The following is a 25,396-nucleotide window of genomic DNA, read 5'->3' on the forward strand; positions in this document are numbered from 1 at the left end:
CGGGGGAAATTTGATAAAACCTCGATGAGTTAAAGCAGGCGGGCTTTTTCTCCGAGCCCGTCCGTGAGAGACAGGAAAAAATGGACAACCTAACGGCGAAAGTTTTAAGCGAAACTTCGTGACGGGCGGGATCTTCATCTCAGAGGGTCGTGAGAGTCCGAAATGAGCTTGTAGCGGAAGAAATAAATGCTAGTTCCATTTGAACACTGAAGAGAATTTTAGAGAGAGACACACAGAGAGGCGGGGATTCGAGTGCGACAGTCCGGGTACAGGTAGATGGGACGAGGCGGGAGAATTTTTCGTCGTGGAGTAGATGGTCGGGAGAGCCTGGTCCCCTGCTGGAGCGATCTGTCCTTGTAGGCAAGTGTTGGCGTCATTAAACATTTGTCAATAGAGTAAAAGTGTCTTCTGCTCATTCCTATCGCCTGTGATTTTTGCAAAGTCGGCGTGACATTCTCCCTTCCAGAAAGACGTGAACATTCATTCAGCCACGAAACTCAAGTGTGTGCTTAATGTGACCTAATTGGAGGACTGGCAATTAAAAATTAGTCATAGCAAGTCCAATAGGAATTAAGCAGCTCCACACACTTCCCAACATTCTCCATAGGAAAGGTTGAAGCTAATACCCCTTGACGATCACAGTTCATCGGACGGGAAGAGAAGGATCCCCCGTGGAACTCTTTGTTCAGTGGTTGTCTCAGGGGAATTCGTCTCACTCCTTAAAGGGAGGCGTGTGAGCAGCTGGAAGGTTGTGCGCACGGGAGATGGGGTATCCAGCGATTTTCTACATCGTTCGCATTTACTATCCGGTTCTGGCAGCGCTCGGCATCCCCGGTAAGATTCTAATCTGGTGACAATGTCTTTTTGCAGCACGGTGGAATGAATCTACGTTTGGGCGGACCATCCGGAGGAAACCCACGCAGACAAACCATCCAAACCACGGTGGCTGCAACAGCCTCACCTGCCGCCGCGCTGACCCATCTCCCTCTATCTGCTGCAATGTCTTCACACCCAGCACCTTGAGCACCGTTTTCAGAATGGGGTTTTTTTTTTGGTGGGGGGGGGAAATTTTATTTATAAATCTGAATACAATCAAATTATATATAAATACATAATATAGTCCCCCTCCCAGCCTTCCGCTAAACTACCCCAAAGAAAAGAAAGTAAAAGTGGAGATCAATTTACATTTTCTTTGGCTTGGCTTCGCAGACGAAGATTTATGGAGGGGTAAATGTCCACGTCAGCTGCAGGCTCGTTTGTGGCTGACAAGTCCGATGCGGGACAGGCAGACATGGTTGAAGCGGTTGCAGGGGAAAATTGGTGGGTTGGGATTGGGTGTTGGGTTTTTCCTCCTTTGTCTTTTGTCAGTGAGGTGGGCTCTGCGGTCTTCTTCAAAGGAGGTTGCTGCCCGCCAAACTGTGAGGCGCCAAGATGCACGGTTTGAGGCGATATCAGCCCACTGGCGGTGGTCAATGGGGCAGGCACCAAGAGATTACCTTAGGCAGTCCTTGTACCTCTTCTTTGGTGCACCTCTGTCACGGTGGCCATTGGCCAATTTACATAACAACCTTCTATTATCGCTATCGTTTAGTGCAACCCCATCAATTGTGGGAAAAAGAAACTATTACAAATTATATCTCATATACGGCCTCCAAACTTTAACAAAAAATAATTATTATTATGTATATTATACACGATCTTTTCCAACGGTATGCAAGACCTCATTTGCGAATGCCACCGTTGAATACTCAAACCAGCCTCATTTTCCAATTGCCAAACATTTTCAAGCCACTGCTAAAGCCAAACTCAAGAAAACAATTTGTGATTTATCTAATTTTAATTCCAAACTCAATTTCTTAATATAACCTGATAAAAATACCATAGGATCAAGTGAAATTTTAAATTTAATAAAGTTTCTAAAAGTTCCTTAATTCTATTCCAAAAACGTTTCACTCTTTTTCACAACCAAGTTGAATGCAAAAAAGAGCCAACTTGCTTATGGCACCTAAAACATAAATCAGAAGAAACAAACTTCTATTTCCTTAACTTCTTAGGAGTTAAATATAACTGATGTATAAAATTATAATGGACCAATCTATATCTTACATTTACTAATTTAGTCATACTATCCTCACATCCAGTCATCCTGAGAAATAGATGAAGATAAATCTTTTTTCCCATTTTAACTTAGATTTATAGATATCCATCTTAAGCATTTTATGCTGTAATAAGGCATACATCTCAGATATAAATCCTCTCTTACCACCTTCAGTAAGTAAACTTTCAAATCTAGACCATCAAGGCAACCATAACGTATGGCCAAAGTTATCCAACAATAAAGCTCTATCCAGATGATAAGAAAACAAAGTGTTTGAAGAAATTTCATATGGTAATTGCTCTTGATGCAGAGAAGGCCTTTCATAGAGTGGAATGGGGTTTTTTGTTTAAATTTTTGGAAACGTTTACATTTGGGCCTCTTTTTATTGGGTGGATTAAGGCTTTCTATAAAAATCCTTCCCTAGAGTTGTGACAAATGGACAGGTATCTACTTTGTTTGTATTAATTAGGTCGACTAGTCAGGGCTGTCCTTTGTCACCAGCTCGATTTGCATTGGTCATTGAACCTTTGGCTCAGTTAATTAGACAAAATGGTAATATTAAAGGTATTAAGGTGAAACCAGATGAGTGTAAAATAAATTTATTAGCAGATGGTGTTTTGATATATTTAACACAACCCTTGAAATTTTTAGGGAGTTTGCAAGTACAATGAAATATTGGGATATCAGGTTAATTAGGATAAGAGTGAAATTATGCCTTTGGCGGATGTGGATCACATTATAAATGACGGATGCACTTTATGCATTTTGTAGGCATATTGCGAAATTTAAGTGGTCTGATCAGATTAAATATTTTTGTATTATAAGAGATGATAATTATAATCATTTATATGAATTGAATTACTTAACTTTGTTGTCTAAAATTAAATATGATTTAAATCGGTGGAAAGATTTACCAATAACGTTGACAGGACGTGTTAATCATGTGAAAATGTATATTGAATTCCCCATATTCAATATCTTTTCCAATCTATTCTTTGAAGGGTTCCTCAAAAATTCTTTAAATATTTCAATGTTGTGGTGAGGACATTCCTATGGAAAGGTTAAATGGTGAGGGTGTCGTTGCAGAAATTGACCTAGAAATGTGCTTTAGGAGAATTGCAACTTCCTCCTTTTCAGAATTATTATGAATCAGCGCAGTCGAAATTTGTTAATAGGATGTTTGAAGTGCATAAATATTTGGTTTGGGCCAAGATTGAATTGTCTCAGATTAATGAGAAGAGAATGGATCACTTTATTTATAAATGGAATTCTCAACTGTTACACAGTTATAATTTACAAGTGTTGAAACACTTAATGGAATTGTGGACTAAGAAAAATGAAATTATAGGTACGGAAAGTAAAATCTTGACTAAATCGTCTTTATTTCAAAATAAGCTTTTTCCCTTTAATCAGTTTTTGTAATTGTGGGAACAGAAAGGAATTAGATTGGTAGAAAATTGTTCTGAGGCTGGGTATTTTATATCGTTTCAAAGAATGAAAGAGAAATATGCAATTTCTTTGAATACAGTTTCCAGAATATTGAAGCTTCATGCCATTGATATTTTGTTTGACACTTTCATGTGTTGCAATAGTTTAAATGTTGCGTTCTGCATATAATTGTAAAATTCGACATACAGGTAACAGGCTTTTCCGGGCCACGAGCACATGCTGCCCAAATACCCCAAATGACCCACATCCCCTGGTGCATTTTTAAGGGTGCGAGGAAACTGGGGCACCCAGATGAAACCCACACAGAAATGGGGAGAACAGACAAAGTCCCCACAGAGAGCACCGGATTCGATCAGGGCCACTGGTGCTGCTCTGACCACCACACTAACGGTGCCAATCCGAAGGTTGGAGTGAAATCCTTGCTGATACTGATGTTGTTCTGTCATTTTTACCTGCTCTCACTTCCCCTTCACTATTCGTACATATTCTTGGCGATAAAGAGAGTTAAAACTTTACAGCAACAACTGTGGCAGCTTCGAAATCATTTTTAGTTTATGCGCAACATACAGGTCACTGTCGGACTCTGGCTTTACCCTCCCCTCAATTTGGTCTATGTGTCAACTGAGTCCAGCGTGCTCGTTGAATGAAGTGATAAGAGAAGGTATTCGGTTTCACAATAAGTTTATTTCATAGCACAAGAATAAAGCTTAACAGAACTCTGGTCCAGTCGTTAGTTCATAGGTCACCTGCTCAGTGAGCTATTCCCCAAGACTGACTCTTACTGTCCAGTCTCTTCTGTTTATATAGATCAACATTGTTACACTGAACAAAAGTTGGCTTTCTTTGATAGGCTCCTTGCATAAAATTTTTCTCAAGCAATTTTCTGCTCTGCAATTATCTATGGTGTTGCACTCCTATCTTAATCCCCAAGGCCAGAACATTCTGTTGTTTTAGTGTAACCTTGGGGAAGAAAGTATTCTCTCTCTTTGTATTTGGAGGCAGCAAATTCTACACATACTATAATCAGCCAACTTTTCTACATACTGTGGCTGTTACTTAATTGCATTAATATTTCCCTTACACCTTATAATTGAAGTAAATAGTAAATTGTTACATAGTAATGGATTAATGAATACATAATGAATAGTACGTAGGCATATTTTCCATGATTACTTAACCCTTTGGTTCCAACATCACAAGAACTATCAGGTAGAAATCAAAGTTCTCTTTGATTCTCACCATAAAGTGGGGGGTCTCCTCGTTTGTCCTTCCTTGGGCTTCTGTCGGGTCCAATTGTGAATTATGATTCCACTTCTCAAATACGTCATTGCTAAAGATTAAAGCTGCTTTTATTGTCAGGCTATAAAACAAAACATGTGATATTACACAAAACTTCCTTCAGTCTAGGTGTAGGCACAAATATCCCGACAACCGTTACTGTCAGAGGAAGCAAATCCCCCCTCCCCAAATCACTCAGTGTCGTTGATTGACCTCCAGTGATCCCATAACCTCTGCAGCCACATCGAATCCAGTCCAAATCATTGGGAACATGAGCTGCAGATCCAAACCTCCTGCACCATCAGGAAGTCCTTAGTGCCCTCGCACCCTCTCGTATCTGGTTCCCATAACCATTCTTCAGCAGTCCGGAGCCCATGTGAATCTCTCGACTGCAGTTGCCAGTAGCAATGTGGATTGCTCTCCATGAGTCGCCAACAGCCTGCCGCCTGTGTGTTCTTCAGCCGCAGAGCTCCTCCCTGTGCCAGTGCTGTGTGCACTGTCCCGTGAGTCATTTCCTTTGCCTCTCCTTCTCAAACTGGGTGTGTCTTTCCTGTTTCTGGTCTGCTGTGTCAGTCTTCTGATTCCCTGGAGTCTGGAAACCCTCAAGGCGTTACCATACATAGGTGCCGCTGTCATGGGCCCAGTCCTGCGATCTCAGGATTTTCATATGGTAAAGATGAAATCCGCTGGAACCTCGAGCCACGCTCAAAAATATTGAAGAAAACATGTCACGGAAGATGATGGGGAGAAAAAGCGCTGGATCTATCACTAATAGCAGGCCACGCAGGGAAGCCAGATGTAGACAAGACTTTCCTTATTTTAATGTATCCTATTTTAAAAATATCAACTTTCAAAAGCATGAGCTATGATATTTCAAATATCGATCTCGTTAATAAATCCAACTCTGTGACTGCTGCTTTAAGTAGTTGATAAAACAGCCAAACATTTTGCATAACTTCACATTAACACTTTCTTAACAATGAATAACAAAGCATTTCTAATGTTAGAGATATAAAATGCATATAAAGAAGCTCAAACTTTAAAGAGATTCATAACAATATAGATAAAAAAATTTAAAGAGAAACACAATTCAAAGAAAAATCTTTCATGCATCCTCTAGAATAATGAGCAGCCATTAATCAGCACCTAGTCACTATGGAAACACTGCAAACAATAGTATTTTAAAGGGATAGGCACAAATTTAACCAAGAGTTAAAAACACAAGGTTTTCCACTTTACATTTTGGCCTCTAATTATTAAAATGGACATTAATGGCTCATATATAATAATTACTGTACAGATACACAAATAAATATAGTTAGTATAAGATTAGAAACAAAACTTTCAGGTTCCTGTAAAAGACAGATTTTGTAATAGGTTGATTTAAGTAACCCGTCTTGGTTTTATTCCACATTTGCTGAATGTAACATTTCTTGTCTGGAACTGTATCCATGATTTTCCCCACCAACCAAGCATTTCTTGGTGAAGAATTGTCCATGATAATTACAATGTCTCCGCACACAAAATTGTGCTTAGCTCAAGACCATTTTTTTCATTCTTATAATAATGAAAGATATTCTTTAGTCCATCTTTTCCAAAATAAATCTGCAAAAGGGGGTTCATTAGGTGAAACACTGTCCTGTGGCAAATCTGCCATTTGTTGTTGTACAGGTTTAGCATTTGCACATAGACAAGTTACACATTTTGATATAAATGTTTTGATCAACGCTGAAGCACCAAAATCCAGTATTTCTGATGTAATTCTGTTAATACATGATTACAATCACCATGACCTGTTTCCTCATGTACATATCAAACAATTAAATCATAAATATGAAATTCCTAATATAATTGGATGTTTCACTTCTTCTGGCATTAAGTTGCTCCAAATAAATGACCTGTCATTCTGTATTCAATCATGCCTTTACTGTCATCCCCATAAGACCACAATAACAATCCAAAACATTGATGAATGATCATTTCAAATCTGTAGCAATTACAACAGGCTCATTACAAAATCTTATCAGAACACCTATTAAAGTTCCGGTTAGGTCTGGACCTTGTAGAAGTTGAGAATTCAATGAAACTCCTTGAAATGATGCTGCACCATCAAATACAATGCATAGTTTCTCCTTCTGTAGATGTTTAACTTCATGCTGATGTAAATACCATTTTCTACCATATTTATGTTCCAAGACATCTTCCTATACCTTTTCTACATAACTTGGCTATCAGGCCCAACATGACATTCGTATATTCCAAATGAAAGGAAGGATTTCTCTTGAATTTTCTCTTCAAATTCAGCATATGCTGTTCTGCAATTCTTTTATTATCTGGAATACTAATTTCTCTTTTCTTCCAAGGTAATGCTAAACAGTAATGACCATCAACATGTTTCACAGAATTTGAAACTAAATCCAGAAACTGCTTGTCCTTCTTTGAAGGTTCTTGAATATCTGTGAGACATTCAGGAAATTTGATTTTAAATGGTTGTTCCCACAGATCATAAGTTTCAAAACTGAAATTCTGTTGACATTAACATTCGATGACTTCTGATCATTATTCATTTTTCCTCCTAATGGTCCATTAATCATCCATCCAAACAACATTCTCACAACATTTTGTCCATCATTTTGACTCCTTATTCCTTCAAAAGATTTGAGAGCTTTTGGTACATCTAATCCAATTAACATCTCAATCTTGACATAAATCTTAAGTAAGCAAACATCTTTTATATGAGGCCACTGTTTGATATCATCCTGATATGAAATATTATCCTTATTCAAAGGCATAGTCTTCTGAGTATATACACTTGGAAGATCGCAAAATTCATTGCTATTCAATCCAGCAATCTCTAAACCTGAAACGATATTAGTTTCAATGTTCTTTTCTTCATTCAATGTCTTCATAAGATCTGTGATATTTTTTCCATGAATGTTAAGTTCATTCATTAATTCAACAGTACAAAATAATGCAGTACTTCCTGGATCAAGAAATGCACAAGTCTTCAGTATGAAGCTCCCTTTTTTGGCTTTAACCTGCACAGGAACTATTGAGATGGCTTTGTCACCGGCCCCAGTAAGACTGTTTGTCTCAACCAAAGCTGAAGCATCCTCTCTGACTGTCTGGTTAGTCTTGGATTCAGATTGTTTGACTTCCTTCTCAAGTTTACTTCATTGAGTCTACAGTAACTTGGGATGTTTTAAACTGTGTATATCACAAATGAATCGCTTGCTACAAGTTTTGTTGATGTGCCCTTTACACAAGTAGCCAAAACAATTTCCATTTTTCTTTAAAACGGTTAATTTCTTGTCATGCAACTTTCTCTCCAATCGTGAACATCTTTATAAAACATGCTCATCTTTTCAATAAAAACAGGTTTCCTCTACCGTCTGATCTTCCTTCTCCTTTGTTTCCTTGTTCTTCCCTGTGCTTGGATCTGACACAGCAGTAACAAAGGTACTTCCCTTTGGTTTCTGTTGAGACAATAACTTAGACTTCTTTACATCTTTATGAACTACTGAAATATTCTTAATATTTCCAAATATTGGTATAGTGTTAACATGCACGTCATTCCAAAATTGTACAACATCCTCAAAAGTGGCGTCCCTTCCAGGAAGCATCTTAAGTTCTGCAACTTTGGTTTTCCATAAATCCTTCAGCTTATAAGACAATTTGTTTATAATAATCGACAAATAAGCAAATTCAGCTCTTGCAAATGTAAACATTGTGTTTCAACATCCTCTCAGAAAGAGTGAATATGCTTGTCAAGCCTTTGCATCCTCTGATTTTATGTGGGCCCTTGCCATTTAATGTTCATCGCCATAATGATTTTGCCATTTTAAAATCTTGCTATGAATTCATATATTGTCAACATTTGACTAACTCCTCCACCTGTCCTCCAGTTTACTGTTTCAGATAATAGAGACGATCTTTGGTATTTCTAGTATTACTTTCAATGTGATGTTCAAAAGATTTCATGAATGTCAAATATTGTAATGGATCTCCAATAAAAACTGTAATTTCCCTCTTGGGTAAATATATAAATCTTGTTGTTGTGCTAACAGAGCAGAGATTTTATTTTGTTTTTCTATACATATTATATTGTCTTCTCCACCATGGCTTGCAACTGGTTGCCTTAGGGTGAATGGAGAAAATGGACCTTGAACTGGTGCCATAGGTGAAGGACCTTGAGTTGTAAGTGATGGTCTTGGTGAGAATCCTTGGGTAGTAAGTGATGGCATTTGTGGAGATCCTTGACTTGTTGCTTGTTCTCCATCACCATGAAAGGACCTCAATGGTTGATATCTCAAGGATCGACTCACAGGGTTGAACTTTTTTGAAATACTCTCCTTTTGGGAAGATCCTTATATTGTGTGTTCTGGCGAGCTTGAATGTCGTCAGCCCTTTCCATAGGATTGGTCATTGTCATTTGAGCATGAGCTGCGACACCCGTAGCTCCTTGCTCGAGTATATTTGTTCCTTGAGGCTGCGGTACCTGATGCTCTGCTGGAAGGTTAGGTGCTAGCCTGTGACAGAATATTTAGGAATATTTTTTGGGAGAGAAATTGGAAATGATAGATTTGATTACATAAACACTCTTTAAAACAGATCTTATTTGAAAATACTGCAGAATTCATATTCAGTGATTTTACAGAAGCTGTGGAAATAAATGGACTATTGTCTTTAAAGCATCAAGCAGAAGACATGATGTCTATTGATAGCTCTTTGCAGAGTTTTGGAGTGATCACAGAAAGGTCACTAATGGGTTCTTGTTTACCTAAAAACAGCCGATGAACCAGAAGACTGACTTCTATTGTTTGATGGAAAAGGAGGAGTTTTTTGTCAGAGAGAGAAAGAGAGAGAGAGAGAGAAGGGTAAAGCAAGTGGTCTCAGTCAGTGTATGGGTCACTGAAAACTGTAACAAGCAGAGAAGCTTGTTGAAACTGAAGCAGAAGCTGTTGGAATTGAAACAGAAGCTTCAGTGGAGGATGGCCTACACTTCTGGTTCATGCAAAAGGAGGAAATGAGCTGTCTACTGTTTCTCTTGGAATAAGAGGAACAGAAAGGATAGCCTGAAAGATAGAGGTAATCATCTGGAGAACCTTGATGGGGCAAGCTTCATCAGCAATTGTGGAAATCCTGGAACCACAAATATCTCTCTACAAAACCTACAAGAACCTTCCTGAGCAGTAACCATTTATCTTTCAAGCACCAAAGCCTGGTGAACTTTATATATGTTAAATTCTGTGCCCAGTGTAAGAATTACCTGCAACCAGAGAACTTGGAAGATTGAGAAGTGAGATTGAACTGTGAACCAAAGAGCTTTCTTAAATTTACACACACATTACATACACGTGTCCTCAGAATTAGAAGGGGGTTAAGATGGCTTGTTAAGTAAATCAAAAATAGAGATAAGTTAAAGTTTGATTCTGTTTTTATGTTTAAAGATAATTAAAAACAACTTTTGTTTAAGTAACCATTTGTCGTGGTGAATATCTATTGCTGCTGGGTTTTGGGGTTCTTTGGACTTGTAACATTTTATGGGGCTCGTCTTTTTCAGATTTTAACACGTTTTTTGTGGGTTATTAGTCAATTGGTTTTTTTCGAAACTAATTGAAAGCTTGTGTGTGGAAAAACAGCAGCAATGGATGTTGGTAAATTTTTGTCACAACCATCACCTGCAGAGCTGCAGACCAAGAGAAAAGGGGAATTGATGGTTATTTCTAACGAATTAAAACTGACTGAAGCAAAGCATTGGATGAGGAAAGTACAAATACGGAGTATAATAGTGAGATATTATATAGGTGATGGTAAATTTGTCGAGAAAGACTTAGAAGAGTTTCCAGAGGATAGATTGGAATTGGAATTGCAATTGGAAATGGAGAAATTGAGGATGGAAGAAGAAAGAGAAAAAACGAGCTGTTGGAGGCTGAGAAACAGAGACAGTATGAGGCAGACCAAGCTGAAATGCAAAGAAAATAGGCTGGAAAGAAAAGAGAAGAGGCTGAAAAACAGAGGAGATATGAGTTAGAGGTAGCTGAAAGACAAAGAAAATATGATTTGAAAAAGATTGAAAGGGAAAGACTGTATCGATTAGAGAGGATAAAAATTGAGATGGAGGGAGGTAAGAGAACTGAGGCTGTAGCTCCCGGGAAGAGGTTTTTGGCTAGCAGAGAGGTAAATCTAGTTCTTCCTTTTGATGAGAGAGAATAAGATACTTATTTTCAGCTTTTTGAAAAGGTTGCTGAGAGCTCAAGATGGCCAAAAGAAAAATGGCCTCTAATGCTTCAAAGTGTATTGAAGGGAAAAGCACAAATTGCATACCGTAGTTTGACTACAGAGCAAGTGACAAATTATGATACTGTTAAACAAGCAGTATTGAAAGCTTATGAGTTGGTTCCAGAAGTATATAGACAAAAATGTAGGAGTTTGATGAGAACATAGAATCAATTTTATATGGATTTTGCTCTGAAGAAATCTATGTTTTGACTGTTGGTGCACCTCAAAAACTATAAATAATTATTTTGAAAAATTACGCAACTAAAGCAGATGCTTATCCTATTCTGAGAATAGATGACTGTATTGATAAAATTGGGAGAGCTAAATTTTTTACTAAGTTGGATTTGTTGAAGGGTTACTGGTGTGTGCCTTTAACTGAGAGAAGAAGGAATATTTCAGTTCTTGTGACAGAGTATTTGGAGGTGGTTTGGGAGGAATTGTTAGTACAGCTTGCACACACACATTTTAAAACACAGAATATTTGCAGGACTTTTGCAAAATGCTTTTTGCAGGAGGCCACATATATGACAGCAGCTTGCCTGGGAGAACATGTGCTATTTGCAGGCAGAGGAGAAGAGTTTTGCTCTCAGAGAGGGAGGGGGTGAAACAGAGAGAGGAGACACAAAAATCAGTTCCAGAAGGACAAGCTGTCTGGAAGGCTGCTTGGTCAAAGAAGGAGATTAGCGGTCTGAACGGTGACCTGAAAGAAAGAGAATCATCTGGAGAACCCTGAAGGGGGCGAGTTTCGTCAGCAAGACTGATTGAGAAGGAATCAGTTGCGGATGCCCTGGAAAAGGAATCTCTCTCTGAAAACCAGCAAGAACCCACCTGAGTGGTAACCATTTGCCTGTTAAGCACCAAAGAATGGTAAACGTTGTTAATGCTAACTTTTGTGCACAGTACAAGAATGGCCTGCAACCAGTGAAAATGGAATGTGATCCAAATAACTTTTCTAATCTTAAATATACATCACACACACCTGCATTTCGTATTAGAGGGTTAAGAGGGCTAACTATTAAGTAGTTAGGTAGGTTATGTAATAAGTTAAAGTTCAATTCTGTTTTCCTGTTCAAATATAATTAAAAACTACTTTTGATGTGTTGTGGTGCATATCTATTGCTGCTGGTTTTTGGGGTCCTCCGGACTCCGTAACTGTCTGCCCTGGACTCTGTAAAGTGCTCGAAGGTCGGCTGCAGGTGTTCCCCAGGCTCACAGCTGGAGCGCAGTCATGGAGTTAGGATGGTAGTGTGAGAGATGAGTAAAACTAATATGAAAATATGTGTAATGAATAAAGCCAGTAGTATGAATAGGATAAGGGTAGATAATAGAATGTAGGAAGTAAAGTTAGTCTGAATAAGATAAGGGTAGCCTTAGAGAGAGTCAGCAAGTTCCACATATGTAATTAGTAAGCCTTTGACAGAATTAGCAAGTTCTGCATATAAGAGTTAGTAAGCCCTGAGGGTTGGGAAGGTGTGAATAAGGACAAAGGCAGGTGAATAAGGACAATGACATGATGGAACATCGACAGGATACCCCCTGGTCCTCCAAGTTTCACAGAAACAGCACGTGGGCAGACAGGATTGCCTAATGCCAAACTTATCCAGGAGGCAGAAGAATGTTGGGGGGGGGGGGGGAGGGTACCTCTACACTGAAATGAACTGTATAAAAGTATGTGTGTGTATTCCCAGGGTAAGGGGAAGCACCCAACTTTGTATTGTTGTATAATAAATGTTCTTTGTTCTCAATTTTTGTCTCGAGCAAATTCTGTGAAGGTACTTCTGTTTCTCACAGTAGGAATTTCCATTCTGCAACACCACGTCTGTGTACCCGGACCATTGAGCACGGTTGGCAGGGTGACTGGCCCAGTGCCGTTACTGCGCAAGCAGCTCAATCTCTGGGCTGTCAGGAGTTTATACATTCTCCGTGTCTACATGGGGTTCAGGTTTCCTCCAACGCTCTAAAACCGGGGGGGGGGGAGGGGGGGGAGATCAATTGGGTATAATTGGGCTTGTTTGCTGAGAGGGCCTGTTACCATGTTGTCTGCCTAAAGAAAAAAAAAACTCTGACATACACCATAGAACATAGAACACCACAGCACAGTAAAGGCCCTTTGGCAATCGATGTTGTGTCGATTTATTTAATAACTTCCATGATAAGTTCTGAAGCCTCCCTACCCCGTAAATCTCTACTTTAATCCACGGACCTATCTGCGATAAATGCCCTAATGTTCCAGCCACCACCACCATCCCTGGTAAGGCATTCCAGGCACCCTCAACTCACCGTGGTTTTTTTAAAACTACCCCTAAATTCCCCTCCCGTCATTTTGCACGGGTGTCCCTGGTGTTTGCCCTGGGATAAAGGCGCTGGGTGGCCATTTGTTTTTATTTATTATTATATTTTTAAATGGAGACAACAGCCCGCGCCGCCCAATTGACCTCCAAACCCCAGTAGGTTGTGAATGGTGGGAAGAATCTGGCACCCCCGGGGAAACCCGCAGTCACGGGGAGAAGTAACAACCGTGAGGATTCGAACCTGGCCGCCGATCGCTGGGGCAAGAACCATGTCGTCTGATGGCAGTGGAACATTCAATGATCTCACCGGATGTCAATTAGGAAATGCAGATGAAGTTTGGCGCAGTTGGAACTGTTAGAAACAGAAGTACCTTCTCAGTAATTGCTCGAGACAAAAATTGAGAATGAAGAACATTTATTATACAACAATGCAAAGTTGGGTGCTTCCCCTTACCCTGGGAATACACACACATACTGGGGCTCACCCAACTTTTATACAGTTCATTTCAGTATAGGAAAACCCTCCCCCTTACATTCATCTGCCTCCTGGAGAGGTTTGGCATTAGGCAATCCTGCCTGCCTACGTGCTGTCTCTGTGCACTCGAAGGACCAGGGGGTATCCTGTCGGTGTCTCATCATGTCATTATCCTCATTGTCCTTATTCACAAACCTGTCCTTGTTCTAATTTACACCTTCCCGACCCTCAGGGCTGTGTCCCCTTCATATGTAGAACTGGCTAATACTGTCTAAGGCTTACTAATTACATATGCAAACCTGCTAATTCTATCTGGGGCTAGAAGACCCTTATCTTATTCAGACTAATTCTACTTCCTACATTCTATTATCTATTGTCTATCCTTATCTCATTCATACAGTGAACTTGCTGATTCTGTCGAAAGGCTAGGAGATTCTTATCTTACTCAGACTGATTCTGCTTCCTGCATTCTAATATCCATGTCTTATCCTGTTCATACTGGCTTTATTCATCTACCCATGTATCAATTTTAGTTTCTTCATTTTCATATTTTTATATCAGTTGTACTCATCTGTCACAATCCTCACTTTTCTTTTAGATCAGTATTACTGATCTCTTAACTGAAAATGTATTATTTGTATCTTGGTCTTTTTCCCAGCTGGTCAGTAAACGAACTGCAGTCTCAGTGTCATCAGATAGAAGTTGGGAAACATACATTCTTTGGGTGATAGTGTTCTGACGAGGGGGTCGATGGATTAAAAAGTGAACACAAGTCTTTAGGCAGGGGAGCACCATAATGGTCAGAATAGCGAGTCCAGCTTGTGGGTATCAGACTCCAGTTACCAATAAAAGTCTAGTCCATCCCCCACCGGACCAAGGTTGCCAAGTCTGTACCTGATCATGGGAAGATTTTCGAACTCCTGAAGAAGTGTCTTTATCCGCCTGACCGTTGTGAGCATTGTCCTTAATCAGTCTTTCACAAACGCTGCCTTCAGCAGCCAACGAGTAATCGAGAGCCAGGCAGTTTTGTTGAAGTGTGGCTCGTATCTGTCGTTTTTCTTCAGCCCCTAAATTCAGGGCCATTGCTCTCCATTTGATGATGTCCAAGGCTGTCTGGAGTCTGATTAAATGATTTAAATGCCAAGCAGCTGTGGTGTTCTGTAGCAGCTCTTGTCATTTACAACTGGAACTCCCCTTAACGAGATGGTGCTTGTCATTCTGAATGCCTGAGGGACCCAAAGGATGTTTGAGAAGAGACCAAGCTGGGGAGGGTTGTTTCTTATCGTTTAACCTGTGTGTTGCAGCTTGTCTGCTAACATTAGCATAAGTATCATTGAACTTGTGAGTCCAAGCCTGTCTGTGTACATTAGCATATGTATTAACTCTATCTCTGCCACATGTACCATCCTGACTACTATTCTGTCTGTCTTTATCCCACCATCTCCTTTGTGCTGTCCCTTTAAAACTCCTGTCTTTAATACCTGTGTAGGCTAAAATACAAATTAAATCTACTCCATTAAAGCTGTTGAATTCCCCTGGTCCGTGTTGGAATCCCTTGTTAACCCATATCCCATTATGACTATACATTATATCTATGCCTTGTCTACATTCTAAAGGAAAAAAAAATGTCACCTCTGCTGCCCCTATTCCGGGAGGACTTAATACATTGTGAGTAATTAAGTGATGTCCCAGAAATTGGGAAGCAACAAGTAAACAATACAGTAAATGGTAAAAACAACATTATGGCACTTTATCCTGGCATAGTGTAACTTTGAGATCAGAAGGATGAAGGACTGCACGCCAGGTGGAGGGTAGATTATCAATGTTGTTATTTCTGGCTTATTAGGTAGCTGGTTTAATTTGTTGGATGTGGCTCCAGCCTTTTTCTTTCATTCGCACGGCAGTGTCTGTAATCAAAAGTACACAATAGCGGCCATCCCATACAGGTTTTAGTTGGTTATCTTGCCATGCTTTGACATAAACCCAATCACCCGGTTTAATAGAATGAATAGGATACTCCAGGGGTGGGTTTGGAACTAATAAACCCTTCTGTCTTAATTAACTGCCAATGTATTCCCAGGATTTATTAGTTCACGATCCTGTTTACTTGGTGAAATGCTAATTAAAAGTGAATAGCTGCAATTTAATGCCTTATCTGTTTTTTTTTTAACAATAGTTTCCAAAATCGTTCTGGGGCAAGATACCATTTACCATAACAATCTGACTTTTCTTTGTGTTAGTGTAAATGTTATATTTAGAATTATTGTAAAAAGAAACACAAACCATATTTCCATGGGTTTTGAATATATTAGACCTTATTAAAACACAGTTGAAGCTGCTTGTCTGTATGGGGCAACCAACCTGCAATTTGTTAGAGTGAGTACATAACAGACATTGCAGCACAAGAGCCCCTGCGAGAGAACATGAAACATATTCAACCTTTAGTTCTGCCTTAAGTACACAATTAGCCATAATGATTCGGCGAGTGAAATTTACTCTATTCTAAATGAATTTTTCTTTAAAATAGCCGAGTGGGAATAAGACATATCTTTGTCACTGCCGACGGCAACGAATTTGACGATTATTTAGCATCGCTATTGTAATTGTAAACATTAAATGCCTTGCGCCACAGCTCACAGGAGCTGGCCTTATTTAAAACAGTCTGTAAAACCGGCACCAAAAAAACATTTAAAAGATGATCTTATGAAGCATTTAAGTACAGGCTAGTTTCTATTATATTCCACTTAAAGTTCTGCTGCATGAATCCTGGAGTTTGTGGAGTCATTATTGAATCAAGAAATATTGGTGCCATGCCAATCACTCTGTAACATGCCAATTTTGCAGTCGTTAAGCCGAGACATACTGAATAGCATCTGGTACAAGATCTGTGAGCTATTAATTATATTATTATTCCTATGCACCCAATTGTTCTGAACTATGCCACCAATTTACATCATATTCCACCTATTGCAGTACTCACACACCACCATAGACCAGTTCGCAGGTTTATTTCTGCCTTAAGCTAAATCCAGTCGCGCAGTGTTTACCTCCGTGATTATTTACAATGTAACTTCTGCACGACCGGATTTAAATATAAACCTGATGAATGGGGGAAGTTATCATGAACTAAATTACAGCGGCAATACAGAGAAATTGTGCTGAGGCATTAATTTCACTCCGGAGGAAAATGCACCAGAGAAATCAATCATTAACTTATTGGAATCCCCAGAGGTTTCTTTATTCTCCAGAGGTGGGCGATCTGTAAACTCACGGACCTTGACTGCTGAATGTGTAGAAGAAATTTACTAAATCTATTGATAGGGCTCCATACTGCTAACTGCAAGACAGGAGCCTGAAGCGTCAGTTTCAAGTGCCACAATGCGCTTAAAGGGACATGCACACTCCCCCTTCAACTGGCTGATCCAGCAACTTTACACATCAGATCCTTTCTTTATCTTACATACACTTAAAAATAAGACGTATAGAACTCACCCTATTAGCACGAACATTTCTCCCTGCAAATGTTATAACATCGTTCAACTCTCACATACTCCCTGTGCAAAATCATGTTTGAATACAATTTATTTCATAAAATGAAATTAACTGGTAGTTAAATTCGCTCATTCTACAGTATTGATAAATGATCATTTATGACATTTACATTTCAGCATGAATTTTAATTACTATTGGTCAGTGACTGAAGTGAGAAGTTGTGATTTGAAATTATCTCTGTTCTTTACTCTCCCACTCCCGGCACTTCTCCCAATGTCCAGAAGCTGGCACACAGTCCCTACCCTTTCCTTGTTGTTCCTCCACTACTCCCTTGACTGCCTGCATCAAAATCTTAGCCTTTCCTTTCTGCTTATCCTCAGACCTCTGGACAAATGCTTTTTGTGCGATCTGTAGAAGCTGGGTTATTCCTTGCTCATGCCAATTCTCAGTTTTCTGTAATTTCCTTCTGATGTCTGGGGATGAGTTTGTAATGAAACCTGTTAATACTAGTTGTTCACCTGCTGGGGATTCTATGCCCAGACCCCTATATTGCTGTATGGCCGTACGCAATCTATTCAGAAATGCAGAGGGGGTCTCCTCGGGACCTTGGGGAACCTCAAATGCTTTCTTAAAATTCTGTCCCTTTGGAACAGATTCCTTGATTCCTTTTATCAAATTAACCCTATATTCTTCCATTAATGTGCAACCATCATTAGTATTCTTATCCCAATTTGGTTTTGCCAGGGGAAATTTAGCTTCTCTGGGTATCGCCTCTGGTCTCCCTTGGTGTTCCTTATCCCAGACTCTAATCCCTGCCTGGCGAATCATTCCACGCTCATCCAAAGTAAACAGTGTTTTAAAGAAAGATGTTAGCTCATCCCAGGTCTATGCATTTGGTCCCAAAAATTGATCTAATCTTTCTTAAAGTTACGCACCTCTGTACTGGTCAGGGGTACATTTACGAAACCGAGACCCTCTCCCACGGGAACTTCCCGCAGAGGTCTCATCCAGTTAGTTTCTGGCTTATTAGGTCTAGGTTCCTGCTCCCTGGGAAATGAATCAAAGGGTTCTGCCCTTTGTTCCTGGAGGGTCTCACACTTCTGAATTAAAGTCGCCTCTCTTTCTTGTCAATAGAGGTGGTAATCGAGTGCTTCGTGAACGGGTCATCATACCACTCCTATTTTCTTCTCTTTTCTCTAGCTGTGGGGGAGGAGGGGAAGGTGCAGAAGGGTGGAGCATAGGAGGGGGGGAAAGATAGGAGCCGGCATAGGAGGAACATAAGGTGGAGGAAGGGAATGTAACACATCCCATCCTTGTGGTTCAGGGACAAAAGGTTCCTCATCTCTCTTGTCCTTGCATTATTTTTCATTCAAAACCAGTTGATCAAACGATCCCCTGAGCCAGCAGGCTGCATATTCCCTGCTCTCAATATTATCTCTTTGGTTTTGATAGAGCCAGATGTTCAATGCTTGACACATCCAGTCATCCTCGGATCCGAGCTTTGGCCAGTATACAGAGCTCCCTTTAATCGGGCTTTTAACCCATTCCAGACAACAATACCTGACCATGGTCAGTTTGTCCTTTCCACGGGTTCTCCCCGCGCCCCAATCAGATAACATTAATCCCAACGGGCTTTGCTTGGTTATCTGATTCTCACATCCTTCACCAGGATTCTCTTCCCTACTATTCACACCTCCCATATTAACAGGTAAGTAAAATTTCTCTTACCGAGGTCCAGTAGCTAGTTCTAGCGCGCTTCCTTAATGTCCTCTCGTTGTTTGTTCTCAATGCCTCTTCTCGGATATCACTCGCTTCATCCACTGACCAGTCACCCTTCGTCCGTGAGTCCAGCTGAATCAGCTGGGGTGCACCTACCCCCGTCGTCGGGCACTTTGTCAGTGGAGGGAGTGGGATCCCGGACGAGCCCCCATTTGTTAGAAACAGAAGTACCTTCACAGAAATTGCTCGAGACAAAAATTGAGAACAAAGAACATTTATTATACAACAATGCCAAGTTGGGTGCTTCCCCTTACCCTGGGAATACACACATACACTGGGGCTCACCCAACTTTTATACAGTTCATTTCAGTATAGGAAAACCCTCCCCCTTACATTCTTCTGCCTCCTGGAGAGGTTTGGCATTAGGCAATCCTGCCTGCCTACGTGCTGTTTCTGTGCTCTTGGAGGACCAGGGGGTATCCTGTCGGTGTCTCATCATGTCATTATCTTCATTGTCCTTATTCACAAACCTGTCCTTGTTCTAATTTACACCTTCCCGACCCTCAGGGCTGTGTCCCCTTCATATGTAGAACTGGCTAATACTGTCTAAGGCTTACTAATTACATATGCAAACCTGCTAATTCTATCTGGGGCTAGAAGACCCTTATCTCATTCAGACTAACTCTACTTCCTACATTCTATTATCTATTGTCTATCCTTATCTCATTCATACAGTGAACATGCTGATTCTGTCTAAGGAGATTCTTATCTTACTCAGACTGATTCTGCTTCCTGCATTCTAATATCCATGTCTTATCCTGTTCATACTGGCTTTATTCATCTACCCATGTATCAATTTTAGTTTCTTCATTTTCATATTTTTATATCAGTTGTACTCATCTCTCACAGAACTAACTCTCTTTTCTTCCTCGCAGTCAATATCATGGGGATTGTGATCGTGTCCCGCGGAAAGTGCGGACTCTCGAAATGCATCACCCGCTACCTGGTAGGAATGGCCACGGCAGATCTGATGGTGGTTGTAGTGGTTGTTGTATTGGAGCAGATTAATTACCTCTATACCTATACGAGGTTCCTGCACATGACCCCGGTCTGCGCTGTCACAAGTGTACTGGGGTCTGCAACCATCGACTGCTCTGTTTGGCTGACAGTGAGTTTCACATTCGATCGTTTTATTGCGATCAGTTGCCAGAAGCTGCGCGAACGATACTGCAGGGAGAGAACGGCAGCCGTTGTTACGGTCACTGTGGTCGCAGTGAGCGGCGCCAGGTGCGTCCCGTTTTATTTTATGATGGAGCCCAAGATCATAATTGTCGGCGTGCCGTGGAATTGCGAGTTGAAGGCTGAATACTTCACTTCACCAGCGTGGAAAGCATTCGAGATATTTGACAGCATCTTTACACCGTTGTTACCGATCGGTTTAATTTTTTTGTTCAATGGATTGACCATCAGACACATCGTAAGGGCAAATAAAGTTCGCAGAGAACTTCGGAAAGGCAGTGAGAAACAGGAGGACCCGGAGATTAAACACAGGAGAAGGTCCTTGGTTTTGTTGTTCTGTCTGTCTGCCAATTTCACATTGTTGTGGATTCCCTCTCGTATATTCCACGAACTGGCAAATGGTCAACTATAGTTACACAGACCACTATTTGAATACGCCGATGTATATACTGCAGGAGTTCGGATATATCTTGCAAATGCTCAGTATGTGCACCAACACATGCATCTACACACTGACACAGCGGAAATTCAGGGAGCAGCTGAAACAGGGCGCTGCTTTTCTGTTTACATTAGCGGGGAAGCTGCGTAAATCACATTGAAACTTGCATGAGTTTTAAACTAAATGTTCCCAAACATTCCGAGTTTTATTCACATTGAATAATTGACATACAGCAGGGAAACAGTTTCTTCATTCAAACTCGTTCATGCAACAACGCTGTCTGTTCAATGTCTCTGTACCTAGCCTACACCCACAAAACTTTCCAAACCACATGGCTGTCCACATTTGCCTACCCTACTTCCATATACTATTGCCCTCAAGTACCAGTTCTATGGTCCCATGCACTGCTAGTCTGACAAGAGGAAAAACTGTAGAGGTTCAAACCTTGTGTTTATGATTTGTGGATGTTTTATGTCTTTCCCTTTAAGAATATAACAGTGTAGTCATATCCTAGTGGACCAGGAGTGTGTTCTCATTCTTGGAATGACCACGGAAGAGATGTGAGCACTCCAGAAACTTTTCTTTGAATTAATCATTATTATTCATTATTAATCATTTATCATCATATTTGTTTGTTTATATTTGTTTGAAGTTGAGTCTCATTAACATTTACAATATGCTCTTTATGAAGTGCGAAGCTATGAAAATGTTTATTCTCTTTGATCAATGAAAAATTAAAGCTATTTACAGCTGCAATTATGAAGTTTGATTTATTTGGGTGAATAAGATACAATTTGGAATATCGAGGCTTTACTTCTCTTGGAAGATGACATCTTTTGAGATTGCGAAATATTTGGAGCTGAGAAGTGTCATCTATAAAAACATTGCATCTTCTGTCTGGGCCCCCTCCAACCAAATGGCATTAACATCAACTTTTCTGGTTTATGTTTCCCCCCCTCAACTTCCTCCATCGCCTTTCCTCTCTCTCTCTCTCTCTCTCTCCCTCTTACCTTTTCCCTCTGTCTCCTTTAACAGTGTCAAAGTCCACCTCTCCTCTTATCATTTGCAATTGGCACCTTTTGTTGGTCTGGACTCCTTCCCCAGCCAGTTGATAGTATTTGATCTAATGCCTTCCTGTTTTTTGCTTATTCCTTTAAGTAGGGTTCAGGCTCAAAATGTCAGTAATATTGTGGCAGCCCTTCGCAGCTCCCCTATGGGGCCTCACAAAATGAAGGACGAATGCAACGATCCAGCAGGCTGCACAAGGCCCACAGCACTGCCTCCAATTGGCCACAACCAAAAGAGCTTAACTGGCCTATCAGGGAAAGCGGATCACAAACACACTAGTCAGTGCTGAGAGGGTTTTGACCATGCCCCTCATCTTGAGAATAAAAGCAGGGCTGTGAGCCCAATAAAGCTCAGTGTTAACTCCACCCAACTGGGGTTCATGTCATTCTTTCTGAACTGACCTGCACACAGTTAGAACCTCTCCTGCACTATAGGCTCCACAGAGCCATAGCTTGTAGCAGCCAGCTCCAATGTATCCTTTGGATACTGTGATACTGGCTGAGTTCTTACAACATTTCTGAGTGTTTTTACTCCAATACCAGCATCTGCAGGCTTCACATTTTACCCCATTACATTTTCCCTATCTTACCTTCAATTATAATCTGTGGGTTCAGAATGCTGTCATGGGAAGGAAGGCTGTGCCCTCTTAATTTCACGCCTATACTGTCACACTGCAGTCCATGAAAAAAAACCTGCCCATCTAATTTCTCCTATCTCAATAATTTGAGACAAGGGTACATTCCTGCAAATATTTTATGGTTGTGCCTTCCTGACAAGTGAGGGGAGGTTGAGTGTTCACATTAGGTCAATAGTTAAGTGAACTTTATCTATCTGCCACTAATTAAGTGAATTCTCTCTCTCTCTATCTCTCTATTTATCTATCTATCTATCTACCAATCTCTGACCTATTGCCCTCCCCTTTCTTTTTATATAATTATATTCCTTCACACACATCAATTTTTCATTGTCACAAACATGAAATTTGGTGTTTTATGGCAGCATTCGTATTATAACCATCTTACAACATTACTATAAAAAATAAAAATAACAGTGCATGGAAAGTCAGGCAGTGTCTGTGGTTCATTGATCATTCAAGAATCTAATGGCAGCGGGGAAGAAGCTGCCCTTGTGCCATTGAGTGCTCAACTATAGGCTCCTGTACCTTTTTCGTGATGGTATCAGAGTGAAGAGGGCATGGCCTGGGTGGGAGTCTTTAAGGATAAGGCTGCTTTTTTAAGACATCGACTCAGTAGATGTCCTTGATGGAGTGAAGTCTGGTGCCTGTGATGTCGCAGGTCGAGTTAACAACCCTCTCGGGTTAATTCTTGTCCTGATAGTTGGTACCAGGCAGTGATGCTCAGCAGATAGCATGTCTGAGCTTTTGTTTTTAAAGACAATAGTTCATTTATTTCCACAACAGCAGTTCAATTAACACCCACCCATAGGCATTCTTCACAGTTTCTGTAAATATGAAATTCTCCAGTACTTCAAATAAGATCTGTTTTAAAGTGTGTGTATGTAACATACTCTAACTTTTCTTAATATATCTCTCAAAAATATTCCTAAATATTCTGTCGCACCTTCCCCCTTTAAAGGAATTTTAACTCTTGAGTTAAAATTCAGTTATAACTGAACTAAAGTAACGATGTTGAGAGTATTTTTAATACAGAATCAATTTTAACATCTTGTCAAAAAATCTGCCATTAATTGAACCCCTGATATGAATAATTTGCAAATTGTATTCTTGTAATATTAAACTCCAGTTTAACAATCTTCTGTTTTTGTTCTTCATTTTATTCAAAAACACCAGAGGATTGTCAGTAAATATCACAATTGGTTCCTGAGGTGGGTGTGGCAAGATGGCATAGGAAAAAGACGTTAGAAAACTCCTCTCCCCGACTTATAAATGTTTGACAAAATTTTTAAAAAGTGTTAAGAAGTTGATTAAACATTGACTATAGCAGCAATGAAGAAAATAAAAAGATAACTAGTGAAGAAAACGACATTTAAATGAGCTGAAAGTGAAGAAGAACCTTGCCCTACCTTCCAAAAGGAGCCTCAGGAGTCAAGTGAAGTGATGTCCAAGCCTCAGAGGACTTCCTCCAGCAGGTTAAACATAACGCCGGCGCCTACCTTGCATCCTGATCTCCAAGATGGTGCCGACGTTCCTGGTGCTCCTGTCTTATTTTCTGAGCATGCACAGAGACCAATGCACGGTTGGCGGGCCAGAGGCACGCAGCGACATGCACAGTAGTGGGTGCATGTATGTGGCCAATGACCTGGCCGTGCACAGCGACTTGTCTGGTGACGCTCACATGTGTGCTGCGGATGAGCCAGTCATGTTATTAGACTGGGCTTGGGCTGTGGCAGGACACGGCCTTTGCCGCCCCGATGAGGTCAGCCCAGCGGCGAGGGATGGGGGGGGTCCCAGACCTGAAGTCAAGTGGTCCAGAGCCAGGTGAAGAGGAAGAAGAACTACTTACGGAGGCAGCGAGACTAATGGAAGTTAGGCCTCAAGTTTTAACATCTGCATCTGTTGGAGCTGAAGCTACAAATCCAGTTTTAATGGACATTGCCAAACAGTTGAAAAATTTGGCTTTGCAATTGAATCAAGATTTTGCTGCTGTTAATGAGCAATTTGTTGAAATCAAAGGGAAAATTAATGACATATGTGGTGAAATTTCAACCGTGAAAAACAGATGTCTCGTCAGTAAAAAATGGATGTTAATAAATGTTTGAAGGCTGTTGATAATGTGCAAGATAAATTTAAGAAGATTGAAGAAGCTTTTTTTGACTGTAAAGATCAGGTGGATCAGTATAAGGAAAGAATGGATCACACTGAGGATTCTTTTACTGGTTGGGAAATTCAAAAGAGGGAGCTGTTGAAGAAGATAGATTCGTTGGAGTATCAGAGTTGACATAAACAATATTAAAACCGTGGGGCTACCAGAAGCAGTAAAGTTTTTTCAGAAATGGATTCCTGAGGTGTTGGGGGTTGAGGCATTTCTGGACTGTTTGGAATTAAATAGAGTACACCGAGTGATAAGGAAATATTTTTTCCTAGGTATCAGGACCGTGGGATGATTTTGTGTCTCGCTGTGCAAAATGCCTGGAAAAATCTGAGCCCTTTAATGGTTAAGGTTAATAGGGTGTTTTTTAATGCTGATTTAAGTCATGATATAATCAAATGACGTAAAGAATTTAATTCAGCTAAAGCTGTATAATGGAAGAAGGTATCCGGCAGTATTGAAGGGTTTTTACGGGAATTATCAAGCTCAGTTTTTTGAAAATGATTACGATGCTTTAACTTTTGTTAATTCTTTGCCAGACAATAGGTCATCAGGATTTGATGAATCAGCCACTTGTGAAGCTTTCAGAGGTGAAGAATGGAAAGAAAGAGTTGGAGTCTTTGCAGTTGATTGATATCGACGATGATGATCAAGTCGATTGTATATTGAAAGAAGTAGGTCAAACATGAAAAATATGTTTTTTTTCAGTAGTGTTTGATTTGGAGGGAGGTGAACAATTCTGCCACTTCTGAAGTCATCTGCCAGTGGTGGCATTGG

At 40.3% G+C, this 25,396-nt stretch overlaps 1 protein-coding gene across 2 annotated transcripts; it reads left to right on the forward strand.

The window, feature by feature from the left end:
- The first annotated feature begins 436 nt into the window (after positions 1 to 436).
- On the forward strand, positions 437 to 25,285 carry LOC138750785 (probable G-protein coupled receptor 139). 2 transcript variants are annotated; one of them, XR_011349503.1, is made up of 2 exons: positions 437 to 834; positions 25,159 to 25,285. XR_011349503.1 is itself a non-coding variant. In XM_069912926.1 (2 exons), the coding sequence occupies exons 1-2, from the start codon at positions 765 to 767 to the stop codon at positions 20,733 to 20,735; spliced, it is 786 nt and encodes a 261-aa protein (XP_069769027.1). In that variant the 5' UTR covers positions 437 to 764; the 3' UTR covers positions 20,736 to 21,413. The 2 variants fall into 2 exon arrangements, 1 of the variants encoding a protein (XP_069769027.1); XM_069912926.1 differs by lacking the exon at positions 25,159 to 25,285 and adding an exon at positions 20,020 to 21,413.
- The last annotated feature ends 111 nt before the right edge of the window (positions 25,286 to 25,396 follow it).

This window comes from Narcine bancroftii, unplaced genomic scaffold (assembly GCF_036971445.1).
Source record: "Narcine bancroftii isolate sNarBan1 unplaced genomic scaffold, sNarBan1.hap1 Scaffold_266, whole genome shotgun sequence".
In the NCBI taxonomy this organism is placed as follows: domain Eukaryota; kingdom Metazoa; phylum Chordata; class Chondrichthyes; order Torpediniformes; family Narcinidae; genus Narcine; species Narcine bancroftii.

Excerpts from the sequence above, each read along its gene's own strand:
- LOC138750785 (XM_069912926.1), top strand. The coding sequence starts at position 765 with ATGGGGTATCCAGCGATTTTCTACATCGTTCGCATTTACTATCCGGTT. Across the intron at positions 835-20,019 it reads GGCAGCGCTCGGCATCCCCG|TCAATATCATGGGGATTGTG; the intron begins GTAAGATTCTAA and ends TCTTCCTCGCAG.